We start from the raw sequence: 24,297 nt of genomic DNA, 5'->3' as shown, positions 1-24,297 counted from the left end.
CTCCCCTCCTTTCCTGGCCACTCCTCCGCTCGCTCCCTCTCTCCTGGCCTTAATTAGCAGGCGAGTTCATTGATCTGCCGGATTTGGAAGGTAAAATCCCCCTGTCTGTCAGACGGATCTGCGCTCAAATCTTTTTTTAGGGGGGACTGAGGGGGTCTCTCGCCTCGTCCAGACTGAAATCCACCTGTTACATCCAGCCCAGGACCCCCAGCCAGGCTTAACTCCCTTAACCCCCTCCCACCACCTGCAGTTTGCCATATAATTAGCCAGTAGGGGCTTTTTGGGATGATGGAGATGGAGATAGAGGAGTCGGAGGTGGTGGTAGGGGGTATTTTGTTGTTTTGCTAACTATCATGAGTAATGAGGAACAGCGGAAAACCACACGAGCAAGTTTAGACCCATACGCGTGGGTTCAGATCTAATACACCTGGCGTGATGCAGTAGATGCAGTTGACATTCAAAGCTATAATTAAGCCACATGAGTAATCAAATTAATGGCATAGCAATAAAAGTAAAAGTGCTCGTAAAAGGAATGCACTTAGTATTACACAAGCATTACTAATGCACAATTAAGTCTGTTCCTTCCCATCAACTCTGTTGGTTGTAGTTTCTTTATTGTTGTACTTTTTGTTCCGACGTGACTTCGTTGTACTTTTTGTTCCCTCTAGTCTAGTCTTTTTTTTAAAGGTGTATCACTCCTAAGACTGGGACTCGTCATACACTTTGAAATTTTGAAATACACCCCAAACACAATGTTTGTTGCCTGGGTTTGGTACCTCAGCTTGCAGACAGGGCTGGGCTGGGCTTGGAACTATATTTAGCCCTGCAGGTTTGTCAAGACCTACTCCCTCTACAATCCCTCTACAAACTTCAAACATGAATCGTGAAACTGTGAAACTATACATTCTCAGTTTTACATACTACTATATTTAACAACATAGTACAATATGGGCAAAGCACTGGCTTATGGATCATCACAGGGTTGTGGGTTCGATACCCAGGTCCTTTAAGCTCACTGCAAAACTGTGTTATGTGAAATGACACAATTAAAAATGTAAATATGTTCAATAAATAGTGGTGAAAGCACTGGCTTATTGATCATCACAGGGTTGTGGGTTCAATACCCATGTCCTTCAAGCTCACTGTGAAACTGTCAAATTGTGATCTGTGAAATGTCACAATTATAACTGTTACGCTGCTCAATAAACACTTAACAAAGTGGTGAAAGCACTGGGTTTTACTAATCACATGGTTGTGGGTTCAATACCCAGGTCCTCTAAGCTGTATGTGGACTGTGCAGCTTTACACAAATCTGGGAACAAGCTATTAATGTCACTTTAAAGCACTGGGCTAATGGTGGCAATGTTGTGGGTTTGATAACCGCATCCTCTTATCAACTGTCACTACAAATATAAATCTTACTCTATTCACCGAACAGGTCATTTTAGCTCACTGTGAAACTGTGTTCTGAAAAATGTCACAATTATAACTGTCACTATTTTCACTAAACACTAAACCTAGTGATAAAAGCACTGGGTTACTGATCACATGGTCGTGGGTTCAACACCCAGGTCCTCTAAGCTATCTGTGGACTGTGAAGAATCTCCATAATTATATATTCAATTCACACATATTTTGTATTTTTACACAAATCTGGACCCAAGCCATAAATCACTTTAAAGCACTGGGTAATTGGTGGCAATGTTGTGGGTTTGATACCCAAATCCTCTAATAGGCTGTGACTACAATTATAAATGTCACTCTATTTGCTGAACATTAATTTATGCACTGGTTATAATTATAACTGTAATAATTATAACTATTTTCACTAAACACTAAACATAACGATGAAAACACTGGGCTACTGATCACATGGTTGTGGTGTCAATTCCCAGATCCTCTAAGCTGTGTGTGGACTGTGAAGAATCTATAGCATTATATATATTTAATTCACACATATTTTGTATTTTTGGTAAATAGCAGCTTTACACAAATCTGACACAAGCCATAACTCTTACTTTAACGCACTTGGTAATTGTGGGTTTGATTCCCTGATCCTCTAATCAACTGTGACGACAATTATAAAACTCAATCTATTCACTCAACATTGATTAAAACACTGGGTTATTGATCATCACAGGGTTGTTGGTTTAATACCCAGACCTTCTAATGAACCATGCAATGGCACAGTTATATATGTCACTATATTTACTTCACTGTGCTAAAGATCACAGTGTTGTGGGTTCAATCCCGAGGTTCTCCAAACTAAACAAGATTGTTTTATTTAATATACAGCACTACGTTAATATAAGTACTACGTTACAGAGTACTGGGTTTTTATAATTATGATCCTCTAAGTGAACAGTGAAATGCCATAATGTAAACATGTATAAACTATATTCCCTATACATTAGCTGTAGCATTGAGTTATTGACCACAGGGTTATAGGGTTGATACCCAGTCCTCTAAATGTACCATATTATAAATCTGTGAACTGTAAAATCACACAATAACAGTATAACTGTCACTTAATTCACTATACAGCAGTTAAAGCTCTGGGTCCTGACCACAGGGTTGTGGGTTCAATGCCCAGATCTGCAAAGCTGTCACTGTTAGGCCCCTGAGCAAGTTTATTTATCATCCCTGGTCCAGGTTTTTTTTTGAGGATGTCAGATTACAGAATCAGATGACAGTTTTCATTAAATTTAGAGCAAAGCCTAGAGCAACACAGTAAAATAAAAATAGTTCTGTTTACTTTTGCTTTGCTTTTAGGCTTTTTGAAACCTGTGCCCACATCAGAGTAATACACTTCACCTCCAAATCCCTGAAAGACATTTAAATGAAGGATTAATGGAGCTGTTCTACAGAATTTTGTTTTGCATAAACGTTTACTGGTGAAAATCTGCAGCTGTCTACTGGATTCGATTGTGAGTTTACTTTGAGTCAAAAGAAAGTCGGACAAACGATGAGCTTTACTGATGCGTTCCTGCAGCTTACACGCTTGGGTGTACTTTCCTGAAATGACTGCTTAGCATGAGGTCACCCAACACATCTGCTTTAGGCCCGCTGGGAGGCTGGATGCGCAGAGATATTTAAAGTTGATGAGAGATCGCACAGATATGATCATCCGAGTGGACTTCCTCTTTTCTTATTTAAAGAAACGTAGGTGTGAACTCTGCGGCGGCTGCATTCAGCTGCGCTGTGCATCCTCTCTCGCCAGCAATGGGCATTGCAGAGTGTGAGAAAGTGCAAACTCTCACTTGCAGAAGGAACAAGATGTTTATTTCACGGCCTTTGTGCGGCCGCAGACGTTTGGTTTGCTCACGAAATCGAAAATGCTAAGCGACTAAAGCAAAGTTGATGTTAAAAGAATGAATAGAGTGTCATTTAATAACCTGCAGTTTTAGGGTTAGCTCAGAGGACCTGGGTATTGAACCCACAACTCAATCTACGCAAACTACTCAACTCAAACCATAATCAATAACTCAGCACTTTACCCACTGTATAGTGAATAGAGTGACATTTATTAATGCAGCATTTTACAGTTCACAGTTCAGACAACCTGGGTATTGAACCCACAACCCTATGATAAAAAAACAGCCCTTTTTTACCTACTGCAAAGTGAATAAAGTGAAATGTATTAATGGAGCATTTCACAGTCAGTTCAGACAACCTGGGTTTTGAATCCACAACCCTATGATTCAAAACCCAGCACTTTACCCACTGCAAAGTTAATAGAGTGACATACATTTATGGCAGTTTTTTAGTTCATTTAGATGACCAGGGTTTTGAACTCACAACCAAACAATATAAATGTAGGGCCTTGATAAATTCATAGTGAATATAGAGACATTTCTAACAAAGTCAGTTCTTAGCTTTAACATTTAGTTTAGAAGACCTGGGTATTGAACCCACAACCCTATGATTCCCTATGAAACCCAGCACTTTACCCAATGCAAAGTTAATAGAGTGGCATACATTTATGGCAGTTTTTTAGTTCATTTAGATGACCAGGGTTTTGAAACCACAACCAAACAATCATAAATCTAGGGCCTTGATCAGTTCATAGTGAATATAGAGACATTTCTAACAATGTCAGTTCTCAGCTTTAACATTTAGTTTAGAAGACTTGGGTATTGAACCCACAATCCTATGTTAAAAAAACCCAGCACTTTACCCACTGTAAAGTTAATAGAGTGACATTTCTAACAGTGTCAGTTCACAGCTTCACAGTTATTTTAGAGGACCTGAGAATTGAACCCACAAGCCTGTGATAAATAACCCACTGCTTAACCACTTTACCCAGAGTGACACATATAATGATGGCCTTTCACAGTTCAATTAGATGACCTGGGTATTGAACCCACAACTTTTCGATCAATTAACCGATGCTTTAATCATTATACAATGAATATAGTTACATTTCTTAAAACGGGGTTTACAGTTTTACAGTTAGTTTAGATAATTGGGGTGTCAAACTCACAACCCTATGAGCAAAACCCCACTGCTCTACACACTGTAAAGAAATAGTTACATGACTATGATTGATAATCTTGTGCCTTAACCATTATATAGTGAATATAGTTTTTACTGTCTTTTGTCTCTTTTGAATAGAGTGACATTTCACGGTTAGCTCAGAAGCCCTGGGTATTGAACCCACAACTGTATGATTAATAATCAATAAAAAGTGTTTTAACCACTATATAGTTCAGTTTATATCAATTTATCAGTAGGATCTTTATCCACTCTATTTGATATTATATAGCTGTGCTATATACGGTTCTACTACATCAGTTTACTGAGTTCATCACTGCATTCACTTCTGTTAGGCACTCCTCTTTAGTGGTGTGTGTTTTTCAAAATATTGGTTGCCATTCTTGCATAATGTACTTTTTTCTTCTTCTTTTTGTCTGACTGAATGTTGCAATCAGGCAAAGCTTGCCCTGAGGTCTGAAAATTACATCATCGGCATTAAGCTGCAGTTATTTACCACTAAAGGCTTATTAAACCACCTTAAAGGAGTAGTCTAGTGTTTTTCAGACTAATCCCTGTTCGCTGTACAGTAGAGTGTCCCTTTGATTATCTGTGTACTTAAAATAATTAATAATTACCCATTTTTATGTACTATAAAAAGAAACAAACTGAGCAGTTAAATTATGTGACTATATAAACACATTTCAACAAATTTCATATTTCTAAGTTGAGTTTTATGACGAAATAATTGTGTGTCACACCTATATACAGTACATATGTATATATATATATATACATGGTACCACTCAAAAAAATTGGACACATCTCTTCTCATTCAATGTGTTGTATTGTGTAATATTGAAGACATTAAAGGAGAACTTCAGTGTTAAATTGACTTTTCTTGTAGTAAAACATGATAAAAAAGTACTTACCTTTATTGAATAGCACACCTATGCTCTCTCCGATCCAGTCATTTTGTGCTTTTTGCCCAGAATTCTGTATAACAGCTGTATCGGGGCATATTTTGCCCCAATAAACCACTTTTTAAACCTTTATCCAGGCTCAAAGTTGCTCCACACCTCCTTGCTAGAATCCGAAAAGAGCCCTGACATTTAAATCAAGGCATTAATAACTTAAAAAGTGTACAAGAAGCTTACTAAAAACCACTGTTTACATCCCATAATGCAGGTAAATCTTCAGGCTTTGCCATCTTTGTACTGATAATGTCATAGACATACATATACATAGACTCCGCATAGCCTGCCTCTCATATTTGGATATGTAGGCCATGTAATATGTAATTTTAGTCCATTATCAGTGTAGATTTTTTCCTAAATTCTGTTCCTAACAGCGCCTGTGCAAGGCGTAAAAACAGATGGGGTTGATGGGGTGTAAGATAGCAAAGAGCATCATGACATTCCTTAATGTACAGGGGTTGTACGATGAAACTAAAACACCTGGTTTTAGACCACAATAATTTATTGTTGTGACGGACAGTTCTGGTGGAAACAGGAGAGTTGAAACAGGAAACAGAAGAGCTTCCTCTTACAGCGTCCACAGTTAATCCTGTTGGATGTGGTCGGTCCTTCTTGGTGGTATGCTGACTTTACCCTGGATGCCTTGGCTCTTGATGCATCACAAAGACTTGCTGTCTTGGTCACAGATGCTCCAGCAAGACGTGCACCAACAATTTGTCCTCTTTTAAACTCTGGTATGTCACCCATAATGTTGTGTGCATTGCAATATTTAGAGCAGAACTGTGCTCTTACCCTGCTAATTGAACCTTCACACTTTTACTGCTCGTACTGGTGCAATGTGCAATTAACCCATGTACTTATTATTTAAACATCAACCAAAAACAAATCTCAATAAAATATTGCAATAAAAGACTCCCTAAAGGTTGGTATGAAAGTACGTCTTTTGTAAACATGTTTACTGAAAGAATTAAGCAACATCGACTGTTGGTACATTTAGTAGTTAGTAGGTTTAGTCATGGGGTGTTCTGTTCTTTCCGGAGCACAGGGGGAACACACCACTGTTATTATCTATAAGAACGCTCTGTACACTACAGATGTGACAAACGCAAATTATGTTGAAAAGCTCCGGAATATTCCTTTAAGACGTGCTCTAATACGTCGTAAACACAGCCGTGAATGGAGAGTCGCTCTCTTTGATCTGATTCGGACGCGATTTCCCGGCACGAGCGCCTGAGATTAACAGCCGTTGTTTGTCTCAGTTGGGTGCAGATGTTGAATGGTAGCGCTGGCAGATAATGCGCATTGTTTTATTGCCGGCTTTAATCCACTTTAAAGGATGAGGTGTGTAAGCCTGGTCCGCGGGGACGTCATCGCCTTGCAGATGTTTCCTCCTCGTTACATCACCAGAAGCCCCCGGCCAACCAGAGCGCGGCGTGACCTCGACCCTCCGCGTCATTGGAGGATAAAGCGCCTTTGTCCTTCAGGACGGCCTTGGAGACTTAAGGAAAATTGAATTAGAAATAAGATAAAGGGAGGGGCCAGAGGCAAGAAAACAATTGTAAAGCTCAAAGCAGATGGAGGTCTCTTGTTGAGGCACTTGTTTGTTTATGCCGACCCTTGAGGAAGAGGGCAGTGCCCGCGGGCAGGCCTGGCAAATGGGCTGTTTTTCAGCAGGAGTAAATACCAGATTATGATGTAAGGATTAAGATGGTGTCGCTGTATTTGCGTATTTTTGTATTTGAACTCTTGGAGAACATGTACGCCAATCCTTAGATAGATTGATAAGCAGAAAGAGCTCATTGGTACTGTAACATGTTATTATTGTCATATTTCAGATGAAAAAATCTGAACAACAGACATGTTGGCTGCACTCTAAACCCATACATTGTTTGAACTCAAATGATTTAAGCCTGTTTTACATAAAATTGTATATTTCTAAACAATAAAACTCAACTATTTTGAGTTAGTTGATAATTGGTAAGCACATATACTGTACTATTCAACCTGAGATCTTTGAGTTGAACCAACTTATAATAACTGAGTTTAGTCTGTTGCCATTGGTAGCTCCTTTTCCATTGGCTTCTGTCACAATCTATTTGCATATTGGGTGTGTCCAACAGTTTCTGACTAACACTCACCGTCAGTGTGTAGTGATTCCCCCTGGGGTACCTTAGCAATAAAAATCAAGTTCCCTTTTAGTTGTAATAACTTTTTGGAGGGTGGTTATTTATGCATGGTGGAAAAAAGAACACAGTATTTCAAGACAAACACTTGTCAATTTTACCCACAGTTAAATTTGTGCCGGTTCCATCATGCTTTAGGGCTGTGTGATCAGTGCAGGTACTAGGAATCTTGTTAAAGTTAAGGGTCTCATGGATTTCAGTCAATATCAGCAGATTCTTGAGAACAATGTTCAAGAATCAGTGAGAAAGTTAAAGTTAAGGTTGAATTTAAAGCGTTGTGGCTGGATCCTTCACCAAGACAATGACCCTAAACCTTAAACACAGTTCAAAATGAGAGGAACAAGATCAAGTTCACAGACCTGAATATTATTGGAAATCTGTGGTGTGATTTAAAGCAGGCTGTTCATGCTCAGAAACCATCAAAACCGACTGGACTGGAAATGTTTTATAAAGAAGAATGGTCCAAAATACCTTCAACCAGAAGCCAGACTCTCATTAGAGGCTATGTCTGAAATTTAGCGGCATATCTTTCTCACACAAAGCTGCATTTCTGTGTCCGTGAGACTTTTCACAGTTCATCTTTTTTGAGGAAGTTGATTCATTTTAATGATGTGATCGGGGCCAGAGATCACTGAGGCCTGAGGCAGTTGAGAATGCCACAAACCCTGAACCAATCTTGACCTCAGTATAAAACCTCCGCAGATGAAAAAAAGCAAAAGAGGTAAAAAAGCTTGAGAAACATCTCACTTATTGTTTTTGGCTCTCCACAGTGTTTAGCGTAGGGCTGCCAGCTTTCTTAATAAGAAATAAGAAACGTAGCATTTCTTGAGAACTGTTTCAGAGCCAATGAGAAGAGCCTGCTCTGTTTGAGTAGTAAAACAGGACGTGATAGACTGGCAAAGTAAGAACAGCAGTTTTATGATCTAACCTCAAAAATATTTAAAAAAATGTATCCAAAATAGTCTTTTACATTCCTATTATGGGACAGTTCCATATTTTATCAGAAGGTTGGATATCCTAGTTTAACTGGTACATGCTGAGGATTACAGGATACTGAATACTGATTGGTCTGTCGGGTTGATGACACACAAAAGGGTCTCAAATCAAAATTAACATAATATATGTCAATGTTTCCTTCTGTACTTTTAAACATGCAGCTAACAGGCTAATTCAGCTAACAAAAGTCATTGAAGCCTATTAGCATGCCTAACTAGCACTGTAAACAAGTGCAAACCAGATCAAACAGTTACTAGAAAAAGTATTTGCCCTCTTTTGGATGTATTTATCTATTTTTTTTGGTAATACTTGTCATTTTTTAGATTATAAAACAAACTTTAATATCGGACATTTTTTTTGTAAATTATCATTTCAGTTATTAAGAGAATAAATAAATTAACTGTGCTTAATCCCACTTTTTAAAAGATGAGTTCAATTTCACTACTAACCCAATCAGTCCTGATCACTGCCAGACCTGTAGAATCAAGAAATCACTTAAATTAAACATGTCTGACAACATGAAGCAGATAAAAGCAAAAAAAGCAACACGTTATTATACCCTGATCAAAAAAAATCAAAAACAAGTCATTGGTCATCTAAAAATCATTTTAAAAGCTTTAAAACTCCAGAGAACCACAGCGAGAGCTTTTTTTTGACTAATGGAGAAAACATGGAACAGTGGTGAACCTTCAGAGGAGTGGCCGGCCTACAGAGATTACTCCAAAGGGGCATGGACAACTCATCCAGGAGGTCGCAAAACAGGCAGTTTGTGTAAATAAGAACATGTTCTTAATGACTTGCCTGGTTAAATTAAAGGTTAAATAATAAAATAAAAAAAAATCTTACATCTTACATTTACCAACAAGCATCTTGATGATCTCCAGGACTTTGGGTACATTTTTTTTGGACTGACATGACAAAAGTGGAACTTTTTGGAAGGTGTGTCTCCTGTTACATCTAATTTCAGAAAAAAAAAAAAAACGTCATACTGAATGTAAAACATGGTGGTGGTAGTGTGATGGTCTAAAGCCACTTGCTGCTTCAGGGCCTAAAAAACCTGCTGTAATAGATGGAACCATGAATTTCACTCTCTACAAGAAAATCTTGAAGGAATGATCTATCTGTCTTTCTGTCTGTCTGTGTGTCTATTTATCTGTCTGTCTGTTTGTTTGTCTGTATTTCTCTGTTTACTTTCTGCATCAACAAGACCATAGAAAAACAACCAGCATCTGTGGCAGTAAGAAGACAGAGGGAAGAAATTACTCAGAAGGAAAACAAGCCGCGAGCACTTTTAGTGATTGAATAATAATGTAATCATATTTAAGGCAGAGATAATCTGCGTTTAACGGGATCCGAGTGCGTCTTAAGCCGAGCGCTGACAGTAAACAAAGTAGCTCAGCGCATCAGCGCAGCCACGGCGCCCTCCGCTGACCCCTCGCTCCGACAGCCAATCCCGCACACTGTGGGCGGAGTCAGGGCCGCGGCGGTCTGAGTGACTGCAGGGCTGACGTTAATCTTCTCTAACCAGCTCTGAAAAAAGAGGCTCGACCAGAAAAAAAGGAGAAGAGAAAGAAAAGAGAGAGTGAAAGAGCGAGTAGTAAAAGAGGAAACTGCACAGAATAAATCATGTGATGTTGTTGTTTGGTTGTTGTTACTCTGCTCTGTGTTTGGAATGAAAGTCCCAGGTGACTCAGCGTGTTTAGCTGCCGGAGACTCGGCTCCTCTTTACTGGAGTTTAGTTTAATTTAGCAGCCTATGTAGTGCGCACTCTATAAAATCTGATTAATTTGATTAATTGATTTAATTATTTGAATTTGAGAAACTGAGAAATTTGATAAATTTAAGATTTCCTTGAAAATTAAGTTAATAAAATGGATTTTTTACTTTTTAAACATACTTTTTAATTTTATTCACAGTTTAATTACTAGTTTAATTAGTTACTGACTTTGTACTGACTTTAAATAACATAGTAGCTTTTTATACAAAATGTAACAAATAAAAGTTAATATAAATATTGGTTCCTGGCATTATTTATTTGTATTTTGGGTTTGTCCCCCCACCATTAATCCAATATCAAACCATCATCAGTGTGTAGTCTTGCCAGCAAGGAATACCTTTTCATTAAATATATGATTTTAATACAACTAAAATTTAAACTACTACTTTTTCAAGCAAGTTCAGCTTAAGTTTCTGTTCCTTAATAGAAAATGAAATCTATAATTGTATAGATTTAACTCATTATGCTTCCTGATATTTATTACACCATAAGAATGATTAATCAGTAACTACATGCAAAGCAGAGCAAACATTAAAACTTTGAGAAAAAATTACATTTATTTTTGGAGTATTTAATATAATTTGTTTTAGTTATTATTATTATTATTATTATTATTATTATTATTATTATTATTATTATTATTATTATTATTATTATCGCTGTTGTTGTTGTTTATATGTTCAATTATATTTACAATCTAATTATTCAATTATTATTTACTTATTATTTATTACAGTCTTACATGTTATTGCTTATTGTTTACTTTTGTTGACAGATTTATTTAAGGTATTTTATTTTGTTTTTTAAATGTTTTATCTTATTTTTGTTTCCTTGTTTTTCCAGGAATTGTTAAATAAAATCGTAGTGATTTTAATGTATCTCCTATCGCTTTTAAAACATAAATGTAAATTTAGTATCTATCTATCGACTACTGCAATGCCCTGCTAACTGGCCTCCCGGCCTGTGTAGTAAAACCACTCCAGATGATCCAGAACGCAGCAGCACGTCTGGTCTTCAACCAGCCAAAACGGGCACATGTCACCCCGCTGCTCATTGAGCTCCATTGGCTACCAGTTGATGCTCGCATCAAATTCAAAACTCTTACAATCGCCTACAAGGTGATGACAGAACAGGCTCCTTCCTACCTGCACTCGCTCCTGAAGGCTTACGCTACCTCCCGGCCGCTGCGCTCCTCCAATGAATGTCGCCTCGCTTTACCAAACAAACACTCACACAAAGCAATCCAGACTGTTCTCATACAGAGTTCCCCAATGGTGGAACAAACTACCTTCCACTACCAGATCAGGAGAATCTCTCACTATCTTTAATAAACTCCTGAAGACAGAGCTCTTCAAAGAGCACTTACTCTCCTAACACCTCTAACTAACTACCTTCCACTACCAGATCAGGAGAATCTCTCGCTATCTTTAAGAAACTCCTGAAGACAGAGCTCTTCAAAGAGCACTTACTCTCTTAACACCTCTAACACACTAACTACTTCTAACCTCATTTCCTTCTTCCCCTCCTTCACTCCTCTATCCCATTATTCCCCTTTGTCCTCCTTTTATCCCTATCCAAAGATGTTTTTCCTTTAAACTTATTTTACATTGTACTTGACTATTGTAAGTCGCTTTGGACAAAAGCGTCTGCCAAATGTAATGTAATGTAATGTAATGTAATGTAATGTAATGTAATGATAATATTCTAATGTAATCAGCTGTGATGTTTTTTATTTTTATTTATTATTTTAACTGAAACATAAAACAACAGTCCGACTATTGCTATTAATGATTCACTGCATGCTGATTTACTGGTTGCCGTAACTCAGTTTAACTGGTTGTGTGTTGGAATAGAGGGGTCTTTCTGTGATCCACTGGGTATTTTATATCTTATGACCGTATCCTGTCACAAGTCTCATCATTACATAACAGCTGTCACAGTCTACAGGATTTCAGTATCAGTTTGACTGAAATTCTTAAAGTATGTGTGCATGTGTGTGTGTGTGTGTGTGTCATACCCATACTCACGTATCCGTCCTCAGCGTATCAGTTCCATCTTTTAAGTATATGAGTGTTTCTGTATTTGCATGATGCTACATCACATAATTCTGCACTATGCAAACAACTATTTCTCTTTCTCTACTGACTATATACAAATATATACAGCGCTGGAAAAATGAAGAGATCACATCAGTTTCTGAATCAGTTTTTCTGATTTTGCTATTTATAGGTTTATGTTTGAGTAAAATGAACATCGTTGTTTTATTCTATAAACTACAGACAACATTTCTCCCAAATTCCCAATAAAAATATTCTCATTTACAGCATTTATTTGCAGAAAATGAGAAATGGCTGAAATAACAGAGCTTTTAAACCTCAAATAATGCAAAAAAAAAAAAAAAAAACGAGTTCATATTCATAAAGTTTTAAGAGTTCAGAAATCAATATTTGGTGGAATAACCCTGGTGGTTTTTAATCACAGCTTTTTTCATGCATCTTGGCATCATGTTCTCCTGCTTTTGGATAACCTTATGCTGCTTTACTCCTGGTGCAAAAAAAATAATAATTAAAGCAGTTCAGTTTGGTGGTTTGATGGCTTGTGATCATCCATCTTCCTCTTGATTATATTCCAGAATTTTTTAAATTATTTCATCATTTTTAATAGGTCTCTTATTTTGTCCCAGAGCTGCATATGTATACACAAGGCCAAAATAAAGCATCAAAACTTTAAACACTATCCTGTATATAATAAAAGTCTTTTTCTAATATAAATAACATTTCTTGTATCTATATATGGAAATAAAGATATCTTTTAAAAAATTGTAAAAATAATGACTCAGTATGATGGCATTTCAAAGCAATGGAGGATTCACAAGAAGATCTGTGTGTTTGTGTGTGTGTGTGTGTGTGTGTGTGTGTCAGGATCCTGTATTAGTTCCATTTGGGAACACTTGGCTGAATGTGTGTGCGTGTATGTGAAAGTGTACACAAGATTCTTCTCTGTGTGTGCATGTATATGTGTGTGTGTGTGTGTGTGTGTGTGTGTGTGTGTGTGTGTGTGTGTGTGCTGAAGGTTCTGAGGTATTTCCAGTGAATTCATTCTGAAAGGTGTGTAATTACCTGATAATATGTGATTGACAGATCTGGCGGATTACATTCTCATCCCCTCATATCTTCTATCTCTCATCTCTGTCTGTTTGTTTTTTCACCTGATCAACACAAAACAGCTCTAAATAAAGTCACTCTGTTCATCTCTCTACACGTTAAAGGGTCGTTATGTAAAATTGAATTTGCCTAATTTTTATTTTCATCAATAAAATTTTGATATCGTATGTAAAGAGCGTTAACGTCTCAAAATCCACCATGCAAACATCAGCCCAGACTGTTTAAGCTGCATAAACAGTATGATAAAATATTCAAAAAATATTTTTACAAATAAAAACAAATAGAAACAATGTGTTTATTAGAATATAATCACAGTTAAAGCATTAAATGCATTTACGCAATATAATTACAGAGGGTTGAATTAAACTTTAACATGCTCAACTACATCTCTCTCTCTCTCTCTCTCTCTCTCTCTCTCGTGCACACTCTCACACTCTTGCACGCAGTCCAATACTCTCTTACTGGATTAGTCTCACACACTTTCACACTCTTATTAATGTAATTACAGATATTTATATATTTCTTCCAATAGTTCGTCTATGGAAATGAAGCTGCAAAAACATCCCGTTTTTAATTGTTTGTCATAAAATGATAAAATGTCCTATTTTTGCAAATAGAAACAAATCGATTATATTATGTAGTTAATTAGATAGTTTATTAAAATGTTATCACAGTTAAAGATGCATTTACGCAACATGATTATAGAGGGCTGAATTATACTTTAACATGCTCTCTCTCTTTCTCTCTCTCTCTCTCTCTCTCTCTCTCTCTCTCTCTCTCTCTCTCACTCTCGCGCACACTCTCACATTCTTGCCCGCTGTTTCACACTCTCTTGCCGGATTAGTCTCACACACTCTCACACTTTTATACCCATACACTCTCGATCTCATGCTCTCTCACTCTCACAAACTTTTGCAATCTCATATTCTCAATCAGCTATAATGTTATGTTATTAATGTAATTACAGATATTTATATCTCTTTTATAATAGTTCGTCTATGTAAATGAAGCGGCAAAAACATCCTGTTTTTAATTGTTTGTCCTAAAATTATACAATGTCCTATTTTTACAAATAGAAACAACATGTTCATTAGAATTTAATCACAGTTAAAGATGCATTTATGCAATATAATTATAGAGGGCAGAATCAAACTTTAACATGCTCAACTACATCTCTCTCTCTCTCTCTCTCTCTCTCTCTCTCTCACACTCTCGCTCACACTCTCACATTCTTGCCCGCTGTTTCACACTCTCTTACACTCTCTCACACTTTTATACCCATACACTCTCGATCTCATGCTCTCTCACTCTCACAAACTTTTGCAATCTCATATTCTCAATCCGCTATAATGTTATGTTATTAATGTAATTACAGATATTTATATCTCTTTTATAATAGTTCATCTATGTAAATAAAGCTGCAAAATCATCCTGTTTTTAATTGAGTGTCCTAAAATAATAAAATGTCCTATTTTTGCAAATAGAAACAAATAGAACAAAGTGTTCATTAAAATGTAATCACAGTTAAAGATGCATTTACGCAACATGATTATAGAGGGCTGAATTATACTTTAACATGCTCAACTACATCTCTCTCTCTCTCTCTCTCTCTCTCTCTCTCGCACACTCTCACATTCTTGCACGCTGTTTCACACTCTCTCACTGGATTAGTCTCACACACTCGCACACTTTTATACCCACACACTCTTGATCTCATGCTCTGTCACTCTCGCAAACTCTCTCAATCTCAAATCTTCTGTTATATCATGTTATAAATGTAATTACAGATATTTATATATTTGTAAAATATAGTAAAATATTGATATTTCTTACATTTTTTTTGCACATAAAAAAGCCTTGATAAAACAGACATTAAAAATAAAACATTTAAAACATTCTGCATAGTGTCTTTTTCAAATTAAGAAAAGACAATAAAATATGAATCACAAAAACTAATGTCAAACATTTCTTAATGTTAAATGTTTCACTAATTTTCTTTTTTTTTGTAAAGCATGCAAATTACCCTTAAAAATAAAAAACCTGCATAAACAATTTTTTTTTCCAATTAGTTTTTTTTTTTCAAATGTGTGATTTGTGATGTCACAAAAACCTTAAACACCTGAACCTTTTTTATGAAATTGAATGTTTAATGATTTAAAGAGATTACATTTTAAATTAATTAATTCATTTAAAACAAATGTTTTTATTTTCTTCAAAACTAAATTAATAAAATTGCAAAACTTTTAAAATCCTTGTTTTAAATGTAACTGTGAAATGGTACACAATACTTGTTTTGGATGTAGATTCTTTTTTTTGTTTGATTTTCAAAAATCTTCATTTTTGAAGTCTCTGATGTCAATTTTTGAACAGTCTCTGATGTCAATAGAAATGTCCTCAGTTTTTTATGCATGAAAATGTAGGTTTTAATACCTACAGTTCATGCATTAATAATAATATAATGATTAAATTATATATATATATATATATATATATATATATATATATATATATATATATATATATATATATATATATATATATATATATATATATATATTAAATCAGATATTTCTAAAACATATATTTAATCCAGTATTAAATCCTAGAATGCAATAATGCTTTATTTAATACTTACAATAAAACTATTTATTTGCATGTATATTATATGAAATACTTTTCAAATACATTTTTTTTTATTTCAATTTGTATTTGAAATAATAAATACATATTGTTTTCCATTTTAAATATTTTACATATATTTATCTTTGGGCGGCACGGTGGCGCAGTGGGTAGTACTTCCGCCTCACAGCAAGACGGCCTGGGTTCGATTCCCGGCTGGGGCGACCCGGGTCTTTCTGTGTGGAGTTTGCACGTTCTCCCCGTGTCTGCGTGGGTTTCCTCCGGGTTCTCCGGTTTCCTCCCACAGTCCAAAGACGGCACGTTCAGGCTAATTGGACCTTGATTGAAATTGCCCCTTGGGTGTGAGTGTGTGAGTGAATGTGTCTGTGTGTCTGTCTGTGTCTGTCTGCCCTGCGATGGATTGGCGGCCTGTCCAGGGTGTATCCTGCCTTCCGCCCGATGCCTGCTGGGATAGGCTCCAGCCCCCCCCCGCGACCCTTCATGGATAAAGCGGTTGACAATGAGATGAGATGAGATATTTATTTTTGAATATAGTTATACTGTTCGATAAAACAATTTACATTTAACAGAAGGCTAATTTATATATCATCATTTAGAATAATTTCTTTGGAAATAAAGATTTGATCTCCATTTTCCAACTAGATGCAGAGAGACGTAAACAAACACGGAAGAGAAAATAAAAGAAAAACATTTGTGTTTCAGGAGGATTCAGACGACGTTAAAAAACTACAGACGTTTTTCAGCATCTTGGTTCCTGGTTTGTCTATGCAAACTATTCTACTGTATATCCGGATCATCTGGATCCAACAGCAAGGTCTTACTTGTGTGCACTCGCATGCACTCTCACACACTCTCGCATGCACTCTCACACACTCGCGTGCTCTCTCACTCTCTTGCACACTTTTTTCTTCTATTGCACTTTTATGCTCTTGTTCATTTTTCAAATCTTACCTCTCTTGCACTCTCTCAACCAACTACTCTCTCGCTCTTGTGAACTCTCTCACTCTCAAAACCACTCGCTCTTGCACCTTCTGTAGCACTTACATGCTATCATTTTCATGCACTCTCACGCACTCCGCACTCTCTCAATCTCATGCTCTCTCAATCTCACAAATTATCTCACCTAATAAACTCCCACTCTTTTGCTTTCACACACTTTTTTGATCTCGCACACTTGCTTTAATGCACTCTCTCAAACTCACACTCTCTTACACTTTCAGATACTCACAAACTCACACTCTCTTGCATTCTCACAAACTCACACTCTCTTACACTTAAAGACACTCACAAACTCACACTCTCTTGCATTCTCACAAACTCACACTCTCTTGCACTTTCTCTCTCAAACTCACTCTCCTGCACTGCCACACACACTCACAAACTCACACTCTCATGCACTCTCTCGTGCACATTTTCGATCTCGCACTCGTCATGCGCTCTCTCGCTTTGTAAAACTGTGATGTGACCCTGACCTCAGTCTTTAGCCCGCACTAGTCCCTTGTCCTGACCGCCCCCCCCGCCCTCGTCCCAACACAACCCCCTCCCTCTTATTCTTAACCCCCCCGTCACAGCAGCGGGGGGGCACCTGCCCCCTCCCCCCGGTGGAGTGTGAGCAGAGCGACGCGGCCCTCCGTCCAGCCGCCCTGAGCCGGCTCCCAGACTGTCTGCAAATTAGAGAAATTAGCCCAGAGAAAAGCACCCGGCACACTTACGCCACGCTGCCACGCGCCGCACCCGCCTCCCGCCTCCCGCCACCCGCCGCCTGCACCCAGTCACAGCCAGGGCCATATGGCGGCCAATTTACTGACCGTTTCACTGCACAGGGGGGCGGATTAGCAAGAGTTTTACACACACACACAAACATGCTCCATAACTGCCCAGTGTGAGCATGTGTGTGTAATTTATGAGGGTCAATATAATAAATTTATCTTTTTTATTTATTCTATTTTCATTGTGTTGCATATGTCTATGTGAATTTCTATAAAAAAAAAATCATTACCACGATCATTACCTATCCTCCCTTTATCATGTAAAATTAAAAAATGTGTTTTTTAATTTGTATCTTTAAGACTTATGTAAAGATGTATGTAATATTAATAACTGTGTTCTGGCTGGATACTCTTAATTGTGCTTAATCTCCAAAACCAACCTGATTAAACCCCCCCATAACTTCTGATGAGTGAGTGTGAACAGGGAGAAATTCAGTATGCATTTATAAAAACTATGAAAATAATTTTTTTTAGGCTTATTTTACATATATGGAGTGTATGGCTTGAGAAGTAAATGGTATTTTCTAAATTATTATACATTATTAAATATTCTAACAAGTTTATGTACTGTTTTAATATATATTCATTCTGTTTTTTGTTTTTATTTTTATTTTGACTTCCCAAAAGCAATAAATACATGATGTTTTGCTGTACTGTTTTCATATATGGACAGCACATTATCCACATACACCCAACTTATTAATAATATATATATATATATATATATATATATATGTTTTTGCAGTTTAGACTGTTTAGAAGAAAAAAGCTAATGGTATGTTTTGAGACAAACTTTAAACATAGGTAAATATATATATACATATATAGCTCTGTAAAGAAAAAGAGACTACTTCATTAAAAATTATGAGTTTCTTTGAGGAAGATGGATGATCACAATTCATCAGACCATGCAGAACTGCTTGAATTCTTGCATAAAGTTATTCAAAAGCAGTGCGTAAGACTGGTGGAGGAGAACATGATGCCAAGATGCCGAGATTCCTTACCTTACTATATTCTTACACTACAGTTTTTCCTCATATCTAAAGAGCATTTGAACCAATCAAAGAAATATTTAATGGATAAGATCTGTACTGTAACCTGTGATGAACTCTGAGTGTTATGAGTGTGTCATTAACTGGCAGCTGATTTACAGACTTCTCATCAGTGCCAGCAGCGCTTCATCAGCTCCGTGTCGGAGTGAGGCTGGTTTACTCTGCTGCTCTGTTTCTACCTGCTGCTGCTTTGATGTTCTGCTGCTGTAGCTGTAAGACAGCGGTAGACATGCTGGCATCCAGCCCGGCGAGAGATGAGACGTCAAGAGATAGAGAGAGAGATAGTGCGTTCTTTCAGTTTACTCCACGCTGTCTTCTACCCACTACTGATCACATTCAATACTGCCAAAGAATTTGCATGACATGCTGGCAGGTGAGCAGTCGTGCGAATGGTGGAACCACTTGTTAAAACACACTTTGCGGTACTGTTAAATTCTGTGTAATTCTAAGTGCGTGTTTGTTTTTGTTAATATGCCACTTAATAGTTCATTGTGGCTTGACTGTTCATCAAGTTGTATCCAAATGTCTCTGTATTATATATTTCTGTATTAAAAATAACTCCTGATCTGGTTCACAACCCTAAATTGTGCCTAATCCCCAAAGCGTACCTGATTAAAATTCATCATAACTTAAAATGAGTGGGTGGAGCCTACCTGCTGTAGGTGTGGACAGGGAGAAATTCAATATGTAACTATATATATCTTTAAAGCGTATTTCCCGTATATGCATTATATGGCCTGAGAAGTACAGTAAATGGTATTTTATAAATTATGTTAACATTCTAACAAGATTATACACTGATTTAACATTACAGGGTCTATTTTAGTGATCTATAGGTAAGCTGTAAACCATAGGCACTGTGCATCTTGATTTAGGGCGTGTCAGAGTGTCTTTGCTATCGTAACGTCAAGAAAAGTACACCAAGGTATGTACTAATTCTCTTAATTAATCATGGGTGTGTTTTAGACATAATGTAAAATAAACCAATCAGGATTTTGTTTGCAATTGCTCTTTAAGAGGCAGGTACACTCTGCACTCTGATTTTAGTGGATTGCTATTTAAATGGCGCAGCTATTGCAGGTATACCTGGATGTGTCCAATGCATCCAGCAAAAACGAACAAACAAAAAAGAATAATAAAAAGAGAATGATTTCAAGATAAATGATACTGTTTACTGATCATTTCTAATCTCTAGTTTATTGAATCTCATATTTAATGGAAAATTATTCATTTTTGACACTTTTCTACATACATTTCTGTAACAGTGCAGCTTGATTTAGGGTGTGTCAGTGTTAGTGTGCCTTTGCTATGATAACGACAGGAAAAGTACACTTTGCAAGTCTCAAAACATGCAAAAGTATGTAACAAATTCTCTTAATAATTAATCATTGGTATGTTTTGGGCGTAACAGGAATATCCTAAGCACTGTCCACTCGCTATGTGTTTTCAGTGACGTGGATTTTGTCTGCTCGTTAATTAAATATCCAGTATTTGCCACTTTTCTACAGACATTTCTGTAACAATGCAGTGTGTCCAGTGACTGTAAAAAAAATAGAGAGCACTTAATAATGATGAGTTTCTTTGAGGAAGAGTAAAGCAGCATAAAGTTATCCAAAAGCAGTGTATACGACTGGTGGAGGAGAACATGCCAAGATGCCAAGATTCCTTACCTCACCATATCCTTTTTGCTACTTTTCTACAGACAATTCTGTAGCAGTGCAGTGTGTATACTGACTGTAAATAAACTGTTGGCCCAAGTTTACAGAGATTTCCTGAATGGCGTGGGGTCATTAACATTCCCACAGGCTTCCCATAGTAAAAGCCTGTTACCCAAGTTCAGATAACAAGAGCACGTTAATCATGTGACGGCCCCAGTTGGCCGCGGCCCAGCCGTCCGTCCCTCCGTCTGTCCGTCCCTCCGTCTCGCCATCTCTGTCTCACTGTCTCCTTCTTTTCCTCTTCCTCTCAGACACTGTCACTGAGCTGAGCTGGGCTGGGCTGGGCTGAACCGGTAGGAGAAACTGGGCTTTAGAGTGGAGAGGATGAGCAGCAGACAGGTGTCTGAGCCTGTCGCTCTCTTTTTCCACCTGCTCCCGTTTACCCAGCGTGCACCAGCAGCGTACACCCACTGGATGTAGGTCAGCAAGGTGTCTGGGGTGGGTGGAGGCCTGGGGTGGGTGGATGTGAGGGTATATGCGTATGGGGAGGGGGTATAAGTGTATAGTGTTTGGGTTGTGTAAAGGGTGAGCACTAGATTGGGGAGGGGGGGTGGGCTTTATAAGATTGACAGCAGATTGCTCATTAAGAATCCCAAGCAAGCAAAAGTCCAGCAGTGTGTGATTGGTGTGATTTGGCCGTGAAGTCCAGGCAAGCCCACCATCTGCCCCGTGTTCCTGCCCTCAGCCCATTCACGCCCATTCATTCTGCCCAGATCATCTAAATCGCCCACTAACGATTCCCTTTGTCTGCAGGGCGTGTGTACGTTCCACTCGCGCTTCAGGCGTCCCAATTGGATCGCCCTGACCTAATCCCGCTGGTCACATGACCCCAGGGTGATCCTGATTGGCCGGCCGCGGGCACTCAAAAGCCTGGAGCAGGCCAGCACGGGCAGTAAAGTGGCAAACGGACAGAGGAAACGCAAGAAGGAGGAGGAGGAGAAAAACAAGAAGAAGAAAATAACAGGAGTGACTGGATTTAAAGCTTTTAAAAGAGAGTGAAGAAAGGGAACTGGAAGTAACTGGGAAGGAGGAAGAGGAGGAACGAGGGATGTTCTAACCAAAGAAATGAAGAGCTGGATGCTGGATGAGTGTCAAGTAAGTGGAAGAGTCGCACCTGTGGAGTGGAGGGATGGAGGGATGGATGGATGAATGGATTGAGGGATGGAGGGATGCTTTGCACTGCATACATGAAATGTTATGTCAGCTTAAAGGGCCCATATGCAACATTTTTCATATTTTTGTTATGTTTTGTTTCATCTGGAGTCCAAAGGAATATTCTAACTGTTGTTGTTTTCCAACCCCTGTTACTGTGCTACATTAAGGTATATGCAAATGAAAGTTGTTTTAATTGGCTAATTCTGATTTAATTGTGACTTCTCATTTTTTTTAAATGAAGCATGTTGATTAACTTAATGTTGACTCCTTATATGCTGCTTAAATTGTAGGTATTTTACCTTTAATACATATATCAATTAGGTTTGTTTTGATCGTGAATTTAGCAAAATATATTTAGTTGATGTGCCTTTGAGACAGATGTAAATGAGCTTTGTTTTGATTGGCCAACTTGGTGGCGTTTCATATTTTACAATTAAGCATGTTGATTTCTAGTAATGCTACTTTTTAGATTTATGAAACATACTCTGGTTTAATACCTTTAATTTGGGACCGTTTATATTTACTATTCACATTTTACTATTTAGCAGAAAGTTTTTATATACCGTTCCTTTAAGATATTTACTTGAACTTTGTTTTGATTGGCTAACTGTGTTATACTTGCAAGATCTAAATTTTAACAGTTATTCAAATTGTGTTTTAGTTACTTTGATTTTAAATTATATGCAAATGAGCTATTCACATTTGCTTTATGTGGGACCTTTTATATTTTTCAATTGAGCAGAATGTTTTTTTAGGTACTATGCCTTTAAGACATATTCCAATTAAGTTGTTTTTGATAGAATAACTCTGATATTTTACAGTAAAGCAGTATTTTGTTATATAAACTTCATTTTGATCGATAAACTCGATTAGAATATAAGCAGTTTAAGCTTTTTTAATTTGTTGCTTTTAAAATGCATGCAAATTAACTTTGATTTGTTTTGATTGGTACTTTTAACGTTTTACAGTTTTTTTACAGACTTTTTAAAGTTACCACGGTGAGATGTATTTAAATGAGTTACGTTTTGATTGGCTAACATCATTATCATAACATAAAAGGCGTTTATTTATTTGAAATAGATTTCTCCTTGATATCAGTAAACAGTGAGTGTGGGAGGATTGAGCAATAGCTTTAATAAGCAGTATGACATCATTAAAGATTCCTATTTCTAAATTCATGAATTGATATTTGCCAGATTTATATTGACTATATATTGATATAAGTCAGATTTAAAAATAGCAATCATATGATGATTACACATATTACCGTCATATCCTGCTATTTATAGCCTTGTATTAGAATGACTTTTGATTGTTTTTGGTTTGTGTCCCAGTAATAAATATGATTTAATGGATCATCGATAGTGCTAATTAAACACAAGATTAAAATTCATTCTATTGGTTTCTATTCTCTTACATAATGGAAAAAAAATTAGTTAATATGTCATTTAAACACTGTTGCATTAATTTTTCTTGGTGGAGGAGAAAAGGTCAAGATGCATGAAAAAAATGTGATTAAAAACCAGGGTTATTACATCAAATATTGATTTCTAAACTCTTAAAACTTTATGATTATGATCCTTTTTTTTGCATTATTTGAGGTCTGAAAGCTCTGCATCTTTTTTGTTATTTCAGCCATTTCTCATTTTCTGCAAATAAATGCTCTAAATGACAATATTTTTTTTTTTATTTGGGAGAAATGTTGTCTGTAGTTTATAGAATAAAACATAAATAAAACAATGTTCATTTCACTCAAACATAAACCTATAAATAGCAAAGTCATAGAAACTGATTCAGAAACTCAAGTGCTCTCTTCATTTTTTTCTCAGAGCTTTAAATATAGCAGTGTAAGCCATGTTCATTCAGACTGAAGTTACTCAAGACTGCTTGCTTTGTAAATGAGGTCCAGTATAGGTCAGCCAATCGTAACAGAGCTCATTTACATATTTAATCCCTAAAGGTCTAGCCACTTCTATTGATTCTGAAGCACAACATGAGGTTAAAAAACAGTTTTTAATGCGATTTTTCTTCTTAGATCTTTCCACACCTAATCTTTCCACTCAATTTTCCTTTTGCAGAATTTGAGAATTTGAGCTTTACTGTCCAAAGCTAAGAGGCGGATTCCTTTACCCAAGAACCAAAGCAACTCAAAACCAAAGCAGAGCAAAGTAGACCAACCCAGCGACCATCTAAAAAAGTCAGGATGAAGCTGGAGGCTTCTCATGGAGAGATGATCGGGTGGAGGGAGATGGACTTCGCTCTGAACTGCACCTACATCGTCCACGACCAGGCATCTGAGCCCAGCTTCAGCCTGCCCAGAGCCATGACCTCCATCCCCCGCAACCTCACCTTCAAATACGGCCCCGACAACGAGGTAGGAGCTCCTTCAGTCG

General features: G+C 37.2%; 1 protein-coding gene across 3 annotated transcripts in view; it reads left to right on the top strand.

The window, feature by feature from the left end:
* Positions 1-21,592: 21,592 nt before the first annotated feature.
* The window catches only part of prdm1b (PR domain containing 1b, with ZNF domain), a 23,358-nt gene continuing 20,653 nt past the window's right edge, over positions 21,593-24,297 (top strand). For 2 of the 3 annotated variants that reach the window (XR_007427166.1, XM_022676134.2), the window contains exons 1-2: positions 21,593-21,844; positions 23,983-24,278. Coding sequence is in view for 2 of the 3 variants with exons in the window: in XM_022676134.2 (XP_022531855.2) it covers positions 24,108-24,278 (171 nt within the window). In the remaining variant the exon portion in view is untranslated. The remainder of the gene's footprint in view (positions 21,845-23,982; positions 24,279-24,297) is intronic. The other variant, XM_022676139.2, reaches the window with a different exon arrangement.

Source organism: Astyanax mexicanus, chromosome 19, assembly GCF_023375975.1.
Source record: "Astyanax mexicanus isolate ESR-SI-001 chromosome 19, AstMex3_surface, whole genome shotgun sequence".
NCBI lineage: Eukaryota > Metazoa > Chordata > Actinopteri > Characiformes > Acestrorhamphidae > Astyanax > Astyanax mexicanus.
Note: the sequence above shows the minus strand (reverse complement) of the source record. Positions and strands in the feature narration are given on the sequence as shown.